Here is an 11,399-nt window from a genome sequence, read left to right as displayed (position 1 = left end):
TTAAAAACAAGGAAAAAATAAAAAAATTCTTTTAATAGTATTTTTAATTTTTATTTCACTTTCAATAATGTTAAACAATGAAAGTGAGTTGAACAGAAAGAATAAGGGTGAATTACTCACAAAATGAATACATGGTGCAAGAAATGACAAAAAAAAAACATTACCGCCCTTTATAAGTTGATCACCTAATTACTGCACCGCGAGTGGTCAACTTACACAGGTTTTACTGTAACACCAAAATTTATGTAATGTAAAACTTCTAGTGCTAAGCAGGTGTTTGTTGTAACAGTTTTCTACTGTATTGATATTGTACCACTTTAAGTAGTTAAAAATAAATGTTTCAAATGACATCAACATGGAAACTTAAAAATTGATTACCAAACATTTTTCTTGCATGTTTTGAAGTAAAGGGATATCATCATGGGAAAGATCTCTTAGGCTTAAAACTTCTTTTTTCTTTAAGACTGACACAGCCTTTATATGCTTTGTAGAACAGGAACAATTTTCCACCTTCTCTTCAAAAAGTATAAAACCAACTTCTGCATCTGAGTCTGTATACAAAATTTTCTCTTTGAAATCAGGACTGCTGACCATGTTATTGTAATTCTAGAAAAGAAAATCAATTCAAGATTCATGAATTTCATCAGAAACTTGACTTGTAGGCACAAATATATGCTAGATCACATTTGTAATATTTGCAAAAAAATGTTTTACAAGAATTATGGCCTACCCAACAGTAATGCATTTGGCTTAGAATCAGAAGACCACATGTTTAAATTCCAGCATTGCAGCCACTGCTTCAACCTGGCAGAACTTGCATGCTAAAGCAGCATACAAACGGCTGCCTGTATGATCCCACTATTATTTTTTGCTTACAATTAGTGATTGCAATACTGGAATACCAAATACCCATATTTGGAGCTATTTTGCAATTTCGTAATACCGGTATTTGCTGGCATAAAATACCAGTATTTTTGGTATTAGCTAAAAATATTAAATAGTTTGTAATTAAAGAGTTTTCAATTTGACTAATTGGATACCTAATTCTATTTTAAATGAAAATTTCTTTTTTGATGAGACCCAGTACCAAAATCAATCTATTGAAGTAAAAAATTTGGCTTCAAAGCACGAATTTATACAACATCAATGACTAAAAGTAGGAGAAAGAATGCATAATGATATTTTCATCACTAGATGGTGTGATGAATCGTACTTTCGTGAGTTTATGAGAACCAGGTTTATAAAATCTCCATTTTGGAATTTAAGTGTTGCGTTATGAGAAGTTTATTTCAATAATCAATTGCACCTGCTTTTTATGATATATATATTTTTTAAATATTTGTCTCGACTCTACTGAATTTTGAGAAAAAACTTTTTCTTGTTAGTATGACAAACAGTAATTTTTTGTCATTGGTGTTAGCGTGCTGTTCTGTCTCGCTATTGAGTCTTACACTGAGCGAGATAGTATTTACAATGCCTTAAACATTTGCAAAGAAAAAAGGCATAATCAGTTGGAACAAATTTTCAGATATTTATGTAATTGTAAAGAATTTGGAAGGGAAAGAAAAAGAAATTAACAAGATCAAATTCATTGTAAAATTTAAACCAAAGAGCAAGCAGAAACCTATTCTGACTAAGAAGAAATCACTGAAGATGATGATAATGGAAATAAACTTGCTCGATGAACAGTTACAATTAGCTATTAATAATAATGATTTTAAAAAAACTGCCCACAATACAAAAGATACACTAACCCTCACAAAAATGATTTTTTTCAAAACCAACAAGTTCAAGACCAAATTATTTGAAGATGAAGGACTGAAAGTCCTTCTATTTCAGTATGTCTTGCAACTACAGGAGGTGTGACGCGCATCATTAACAATACCACCAGCCTACGCAAATCCAGAAAGAATAATTTCAACTGCAGGAAGTATGTTCACTACAATGAGTTCCAGGCTTAGTGAAAATTAGCATGGTGGTTTTTTTTGCTATTATTGATGTTTTATTATAATATTTGATTATTTTATATTGGTTTACAATAAGTGAATAATGCACTTTTTAAACGAAATAATGAAATATGACAACGAAACACTATGTTTTTGAATGTTTCTTGGGAAATTTCTTAGACTGGTATTAATACTGGTATCATATTAAAAAAATACCGAATACTGGAACTTTTAACAACAGTTCATTGTCAATTTGTAAAACAGGTATTTTTAGACCCCCCCCCCAAAAAAAAACAATATAAAAAGAACTTTAAAAGGTTTCAACAAGAATGCTCACCCCTCCCCCCCCACCCACACACAGAGCAAGTGTGCACCCCCTAAACACCACAACCCCCTCGAACAGAGAAAGATATCCCTCAAAACACTCCAACTTCCCTCCCCCCTCCCAAATCAATGGCTTAGTCTCTGCCGTGATTCTCCCTATGTGGGCACTCCTGTAGTGCAACATGTTTCCAAGAAATACTTAAGATATTTTAAAATATGAATGAAATAAAGAAGAGACTTAACTCATTTCCACATTCAATTTCCCAAGCATTTATCAAAGGCATGTATGGAGTAAACCTTGCAAGTAAATTGTTCAAATTAAACACAATAAATTTAGATTTTTGGATATGGCCCACAGTGGAATTTGGTCTCCAGTTGCAGATTTCCTTCCAGGAAATAAATGTAAGTGTTCAACAAATGAAAAACTATGAAAAAGCCTTTTGAAAGAAAACATTTACAAATTAAGCTACTGAAGCTCAGATTCTAACCTGTTGGGATTGCAAAGTTCAAAATGTAAGGTTTTATGTGAAGGGGTGACTCAGAACCTTGTGGAAGTTCTTGTAGGTTAAGAAATAAGAAATAAAGGTGGGTTTTGTCTGTTGTGACTTAACCTCTTACCAAGTTGGATTAGAGTCCTCATGGTTTTTGCTTGTTCAGTACACAAAAGTTGAGCAAAATCTTTATAAGTCCTTTAGGAAGAAAGTTTTCCAAGGTTATATATAGATACCAAATGCCTCTCTTGTGGCAAGATAGTCCAACTTTAATCTCAACATCGCTCTCAAGGATGAATGTTATAAAAATTCTCAAGACAGAATTGTTACAAATTTAGAATTTCAGAAATTAAAGGTATGAAACTAGGTACTTAAAAATTTATTTTCTAGGAAAAGAGCTCCAAAATAGAAAATATAAATAAACACAATAAATAACTCATAGTATTAAAGGAAAATTTACTGTTAGGTAATGAGTAGTAGCTTTCTCTTGAATATGATAAAAGACAAAACAATACAAAACAAATTAAATTTTAAAATATTAATTTTCTAAATCCTAGATTTCATTTATATAGATTATTTATTACTTTTATCTTATTCCAGCTATAAAAAAAATTACATACAAAAGAATATTTTCAAACTTTCTCCCAGATTCTCCTTGCCGTTTTTCATTTCTACTTGCAAGAAACATGCAATTAAACTATTTTCAACACGTTTGCAGGTATTTTGCTGACAAAAAATGTAATGATATCAAAAAAAAAAACAGTAAAATCCCTCTAATGCGGACACTAACGGGAAATTTTTTTTTGTCTGCAATAGAGAGGTGTCCGCAGAACAGGGGTTTAATAATGTTATTTGCATTGGAACTGAGGAATTAAAAAGTATATATATATATATATATATATATATATATATATATATATAATGTACAGTAAAACCCCTCCTAACGGACACCCCTCAAAGAAGGACATCCCTCTTATGCGGACAATTTTCAATTCCCCGATTCCAAGGCAAGTAACATTAATAAACCCCTGTATTGCAGACAAAAAAATTTGTCGCGTTAGTGTCCGAATTAGAGGGATTTTACTGTATAACTATTTAACTTAGAGCTCTCCTTCTAACATTCATCTTTGGAAAAGAAAATATAAGTTTTCCACCCTATGATTTTCAGTTTGAAAATTCTGGTCACAATACCCAAGCCATTCAGAATCAAAAAAAAAAAAAAAAAAAATGCACCATCTTAACAAAAAGAAATTTTAACATTTTCAATGATTTGTTTCTCAAAAAAACTATGAGTGTTACTAGCAACATATACTAATTTTCCTCTAAATTTTATTTCTAAAGTAATAGCATAAAATAAAGTTTATTTGAATTTGCTTTAAGTGTATAAGTTGCATTCAAGTCATAGAATGAAATTAAATTCTTGAAATTAACTCTTTTTTCTTAAGTTGATTGAAAATGAGTTAATGATGCAATGATTTTATTTACAAATGGTGATTTTTATCAGTATGTTTAACTATATACGTACAACAATTATAAATTAGTAGTTCTTTCTAACAACATAGTTTATATTGCACTTTAAATTTATTGTTTTTGCCGAATTTTTTAAACATACTTTCTTTAAAACAGTGCTTAGGAAATAGCATTGCAGTGTTAATGTGAAATCATTTTGGTAATTTTAAAAGTTACTTAGAATTACCTGTCTTCTTGATAAATTTTCAAAGTAAGGTTCAACAGTTGATCTGAAAAAATCAACAGTTTCTTGTACCATTACAAGGGGTTGGTCAACATACTTTTCAAAATCTTCATCACAAGCAGGATATATCACTTTTATGTTGATCCCTAAAATTGAACAAACATTAATCCATTTAATAACAGTACTGAAAACAAAGTACGTGAAACCTAAGTATAACAATACCTTATATAACGATATTTTCCTTGGTCCCAGCAAAATGTCAGCATGAATAATCAAACTGTCTAAAAACGATAACCTGTCCATAACAATATTTTTTTAGGTCCTAATAGTATCGTTGTAGACAGGGTTGACTGTATCAAGAAAAAGTGACTCTTAAATTTCTTTTCTTAACTAAATAAAGATAGTCCTACGAAATTTTCTTTTCAAATTCAATAAAGGAAAAAACTTTATTGATAAATATAGTTAATGCTTATTGATTTTAAATAAACAGCTTACTATCAGATTCATTTAAAAGGAAATTGATTACATTTGTAAATCTTTTTACAAACTTTTAACTTTGAAAAAAGACCCTATGCAAATGCTGAACTCTAAAAATGAACCTCATAATATTTCAAATTCTAAACAAAGGCAAAAAGTAGAATCTCAAGCTGTATAAGAAAAGGAATTTTAATTTGGTAAAAACTTATTTTGATAAATTTATTTTAAACTAGAGGACCCGTCAGACTTTGTTCTGTGTGTCCAAGCTTTGTAAATTGAAAAATTTCAATAAACTATTAAGTGTTTGAACCATTTTGTTGAAAAAAATAATTTAAAAGAAAATGTTTTAAGCTGCTTGGCGTCAGAATGCATATATTTATAACAACTTGATTCATTGTTCCTTCATCCATACTCAAAGGATAAAATTCGTCCTCAGATATTAAGTGTAAAAAACTAACTACCTATCTATAACAAACGGCAAATCCCACTGCAACGTCCTGCATATGAAAAAGAATAAAACAATCGAAAGGATATCGTTTTAAAAAAATTATAAGGGGTAAAAACAGTTCCTTGAATAAGCGAAAACTACTACTCTCCCCCCCCCCTTGATGTAAAATAAACATTCTTCAACTAACATGACTATAAACACTCTTTAAAAAAAAAAAAAACAGTTCTTTGCAATTTAAAACATTTTGCCAAATAAACAAAAAATACAATAATTTACATTAACAGTAGCTTTAAATTACAATCAAATAATCCCGCAACTCTATTGTTTATGGCCAAAGTCGCCAAGCCACCACGTTACATAATCCAGCCGATTAGTGAGCGAAGCGAACTCCGACCAATTAGCGGTCCGATCTTTTGAAGGAAAACTTTTAAATCCCGCTCTCTTGCTGAGCAGTTGTCTCACTAACTATCTTTCCTTGTGTACTTGAATGATCTTCATATTTTGCCTAATTTGCTTTTTCAGCTAAAGATAAAATCTTCCACTACACTGACCTTTTTTGTACAGAACTACCCTGTTGTAATTTATCTGGACAAAAATAAAATTTGTTTCGTCTTTAAATTCCACCGTCTTTTCCTTTAATAATATACTGACTAGTTTGATAATCCTTAAAGTACTCTTGCCATTGGTGTCAAAACTCGGATGGATTTGAACCGAGAAACAAATGTTGCTATGTACGGTACTTACTGATCATTTAATTAGTGAAAGAAACCCGATTTCTTCCACTACTTAACTTTAAATTAAAATAGTATATCACGGGACCTAAAAACTGTTGCTTTCAAGAAATGAAGGCTTCACTCTCTTTCTCTCTCTATGTTTTATCTATTCCTAATTGACATGTCACAGTAGGAAATTTCATTACAAAAAGCAGAGCTGGCTTTCTTACTGTCCTTTGGTAACGGGTTAAATATTTATATCAGTTCTTGCTCAACAATAGGTTAAAATGAATATTAATCATTTGGGAGATATACCCATCCAATGTTGAAATTAATTAATAATTTAATAAAAATGTTTCCGATTCGATCCATCGCACTTCGAAACCATGCTTACCACAACTTAATTACACACAAAAAATTTGATCAAAATTGGTCCAGCCGTTTAAAAGCCTTATGGTGGCAAACATCCGCACAAAAGATTTTTATATATTAAGATTATTCATTTTTTATTCTAAATATTGCTAACCTTTTTACTTTCTTGTACAAAGCACTATATTTGAAAAAGAATTTACACCTTTAGGCTAAAGTTTCCATTTTACTCACCCCCAAATAAAGACTGACTAATTTTTTTCACCTATCCAGTTATGATATAAAAGTTGAAGTATGATGGTATGAACAGCCGAAATATCTATTTTGACCATCCCTCATTTAATAATCATGAGTTTTCTCAGTCCAAACTAGATCAATCCTATCAATCCATAATTATGTTTGAGATTCTCAGTCTATGCTTAAGCAGTAAGTGAGCGAGAAATAAGCTGTGCTACTGGAGGTAATAAGTTTCCAATTTAGGAAACCAACAATATCAGCGAGACATTTCCGTATCATTTCTGGTTTTATCCAAATGGAACCATGTGATGGCTTAAAGTAATGATGCAACTTAATATAAATATGTTGTGTGTTTAGCAAATAAACAGTGACAATAATTTTATGAATTGTAAGCAGGTCAGTTAGGCAAATTTTAAAAGACCATCTAGCCAGTGCCGGATCTACGATCTTTTCTCAAGTTTTTTATCACATTTCAACTATTAAAAAAAAAAAGAAAAGAAAGAAAGAAAATAAATTGGACAAATTTGCCACCTCAGCTTGTTCCTCCTAGATCTGGCATTGTATCTAACAAACTACAAGTTGCCAAATTTAGCACTTTAAATCAAGACTATCATTTAAGGCGGCAAGAGTTGCAAACCTATTCTTAGCTTGGGAAGTCCATATTGAAAAAAATATAAATGTGTACAGTATGGGACCCCCATTTTGAAGTCCAGAAAACTTGCAACTGTTTTCCTTTAGATTCTTTTTTTGAAATGTTAAAATTTTTATTACTTTTTTTAATGTTTAAACTTGTCTATATATTCCTATACTTTTTGAAAACACAGTATTATTGAGAGCTTTTTTTAACATTTCATCATGAGCAGGCCTAGATTTAAGTACAAGATAAGCAAGCTAAAGCTTAGGGCCCCCCGCTTTATTAGGGGCCCCCAACTCCCGAAAATGAGCATGATTCATTCCAAAAAAAAAAGTATACTTGATTTTTTTTTTTCTAGTACGTGAAAACCTTGAAAATTTGGAAAAGTGGCAACAAATCACAAAGGGGAGTGGGTAATGAGAAGAATGCCAATATATGTCAAATTCAGCTCCTCACTGCATCCTCCACCAAAAATATAAAAACAATTGTTCTATCGTTTCTTCCCAAATTTTTGTGACTCACATGTTTTACACCTTGTTACTTATATGATTCCGAATGCAGTATTTTGGAAATTATTTTGATATTGCTTACTTTAAGCTTGCTTCTTCTGGATATTGTCAATCTGTTCAACATGGGGGGGAGGGGGGGAGAATACACTACCTCCATTCCTTTTCGTTTTCTGCCCCAATTGCAAGTAAAACAAAGTTGTCATGAGAAATCTATAGCTTTTTTCTTTTAAATTTAAAATAGCTGCTTCTTACAAAGTTAGAACAGGACTGTAAAAATTTGCAATCAATTACTAAAATATCAGAGACTGGAAATTGCAAATGAAGTGCATTATAAAAAATAATTAGATAAGTCTTTGAAAATCCTAAGCAAAGTGGGCATCAATTTTATTTTTATCATGTGTATAAATAATGAATTGTTCAAATGGACAGCATGTTACAATCTTGTTACCTATATTCTAAAACTGAACACCATTTCTTTTAAAGCATTTTTACTATTGATCATTTTTTATTTAATTAATTGTTGAATTTGTTGGTGCGTTGAAGGGGTAATTAAAATCTAATTGTACCGAAAGCTGATGTGAGTAAATAATGCATTGTCTTTTCTCTTCCCCCGCTCTTTCTTGCTGTCATTGATTTGTCAAATCCAAAACAATTTTTACTGTGTAAATCTTAATTTTCAAAAGAGTATATAACTTAAAAAAGTTTGGTTTGCCTATTTCTGTCTTGATATTTTTGTATTTAAAACTACATGTTATAAGGCTTCAAAATGCAGAATTTTATATCTATTTTTCAAAATTTCGTCCACGGGAGAAACCTTCGGGCCCCCTACCAATAGGGAATATTCTATACTCCACTGAAAGGGGAGTCCTGTCTTGATACCATTCTCTCTAAGGTCAATCCAAACAGGACACCTGGGAAACGCACATTAAAACAAGAAAAACAAAGTAAAATTATTGCTGTATGTATTAGAAGAAAAAAAACACATAGTAAAGGGGGAAAAATAAAAAGATGCCTCTTACGCAACCGAGAGAAACGTTGTTCAAACTACAAAATGGGCCCCATATCTGAAATAGCTTAGGGCCCTGTTAAGTCTAAATCCGGCCCTGATCATGAGTAATATTAACATTTTGCTGTCATGCAGCAATACATTAGCACCCACTTTCTGTTTATAATATTTCTTTTTATTTTCTTATCAGTCAGGGATCGATACAGTTTTTCTTTTTGGGTCCCCATTTTGTGAAAAAGCAAAATATTTTTGTGAATTTTCTTTCTTTTGTAAAAAAGAAATTATGGTGAATTTCCCTTCTTTCCTGGAAAAAAGTTAATCAAGTAAAAATGTAAATGCGAGTAATCAGATTGAAAAAAAAAAATCTTAAAATAATTTTAAATATTTGCCTTACCATTGAATCCATTTTGGGGAAATACTGCATAATTTGCGTAGATGTTGTTTCTAAATTTAAGCTCCAGTCGGGATTGTGGAGACAGTAATTTTGGTATGTCCCTGGCATCAAATGGCATTTTTTCAACCACAACTATAACTGGTTTATCATCACCAGAAAAATGACCTTCGACAATAAGACATTTGTTTTCAGGGCATTCCTTAATAATTCTCAGTAAGCGAAAATTTCTTAAGGAACAAAAATTGCCATTGTCGCTCGATGCATCAGATATCTTAGAAACGTCACCATGTTTACTGAATATTCCCTCCTCATCATATGAACCCGTTGTTAAATCAACAGCCATTTCAAAATGAAGTGGTCACTATTGTTTATAATCCGCGTTGTATTTTGTTAATTACTCTCGAATGTCACGAAAAGTTGAAAACAACAAGAAAGAAAAACCGAACACCAGCTATCTTACCACGGTCATAGTTCACAGTCAAGAAACAATCATATAAAAAAACACGTCGGTCAATGCAGGAACGATCCTAGGTCCATGGTTACCATATTGGCGATTTCATCTATTTTAAGGCGAGTTCTTATCAACATGACGAACATGATGCCAAAAAAAAAGTGCGATACCATAAGCAATACAGTTGCAGTTTATTTTTCCTTTCTGGAAACACTTCCTGAAGGAGTATGTTCTTTCCGATTTTTAAATGTACTTTTTTTCATGTATTTGGTATTTTCAAGAATGGTAAACATCACTAAATGCAAATTAGTTTAAGAAAATAAACTGGTTCGTTCTGTATTCTAAAGTTATATATTTTGAATCATAATAAAACAAACTAAATGACGTTACAGTTTTTCCGCATTTTTTATGAAATTCCATTTGCACCAAAAAAATCTCCTAAATCAGAGATGCTCCTCTTCCCCCTCAAGAACAATGACGTCCCCTCCCCTCAAATGCATCCCCAAAATGAGATCCCCTAAAAACGACAAAGGCAACTTTTAGCAAACCCTCCTCTCCCTAAAAATTTCAATCATGCTGTCTGCTCTGAAGTCCCACTCGCTGCACTTTATTTATCTATTTATAGCTAGACAGCTTCACATAGATAGAGGACTGCGTGCCAAGCGCCTTGCCTCCGGAAACACACAGGAAAGATTTACAACACTAGAGAAGGAAATAACACTCAAGGCACAGGCGGGAATCGAACCCAAGATCTTCGGCTTGGAAGACGAAGCTTCTACCACAGAGCTACGGAGGCCCCTCGTTGTACTAACTACCTTAATTTTGATAACATATTAATTGACCCCCTTGAGTGCCCACTCAAGGGGGATCGTGGCACGAACCGTACCATAGAAATTTTAAGGGGTATCTTGGGTGCTGCTCCAGATTGGGGGGAGTGGACAACTACGAAACACATAGATGCAGAGGGGTACCCACCTTGGGGAGGTCATGGCGCACTGCACCATCGAAATTGTTATGGAGGGGGGGGGTTTTTCGAGTGGTATTTTCCCTGTTATGGGGTCTTATTTTGGAGGGGGTGCACCCTTGCTCTTAAGGGGAGGGGGGAACCCCTAGATGCAGTAATTTTGCAAACTTTTTCTGCAAAATAATAGTTGTAACATTTTTCATTAGAAATGGTTCCATTAAAAATTTTAATATTTTCTCTCTTTTCTTTTTTTTTCTTTTCTTTTTTTTTTTTTTTTTTTTTTGTAACATAGATACAGCATACGCAACTTTATGCTGTCGCAAAACATAAACTTCTGCCACATACCTTTAAGAAGCCCCTCATCACCGACTTTGATTGCCCCAGAATCCTAACATCTACAATTGCAAGATTAAGAACAAACCACTATAAAGGGATGAAAATTCTTCCCGACAAAACCGAGAACTTATATTCCCTGCAAGAACTGCACCGATGCCCAACTGACTCCGGATCACATTCTTGAGTGCCCGGCCCTTATCCCATATGTTCTGCAGCTGGGTATGGTGCCACTGGCTTCAGAACTTCGAGAGGTCCTCTACAGCACAGATGCGTTGCAGCTAACGGACGCAGTCTTGAAGACACACGGAGCCATTTAATTGTCCATGGACACGACAAAAAAAACGCAACTTTCAAGAGAAACAATATTAACTTTTGCGTCAAAATGAACTGTATATCGCTTTTCCAAC

General features: G+C 32.7%; 1 protein-coding gene across 1 annotated transcript; it reads right to left on the bottom strand.

The window, feature by feature from the left end:
* Positions 1-378: 378 nt before the first annotated feature.
* LOC129232737 (m7GpppX diphosphatase-like) lies at positions 379-9,755 on the bottom strand (the record flags this gene model as incomplete). The annotated part of the gene is given in 3 exon segments (XM_054866848.1): positions 379-606; positions 4,458-4,600; positions 9,242-9,755. Coding segments are annotated over 3 exon segments (714 nt in total), but the record flags the coding sequence as incomplete, so codon positions are not given.
* Positions 9,756-11,399: the final 1,644 nt, after the last annotated feature.

Source organism: Uloborus diversus, unplaced genomic scaffold (genome assembly GCF_026930045.1).
Source record: "Uloborus diversus isolate 005 unplaced genomic scaffold, Udiv.v.3.1 scaffold_1349, whole genome shotgun sequence".
NCBI classification, from domain to species: Eukaryota; Metazoa; Arthropoda; class Arachnida; order Araneae; family Uloboridae; genus Uloborus; species Uloborus diversus.
This window is presented reverse-complemented; position numbering and strand designations above follow the sequence as displayed.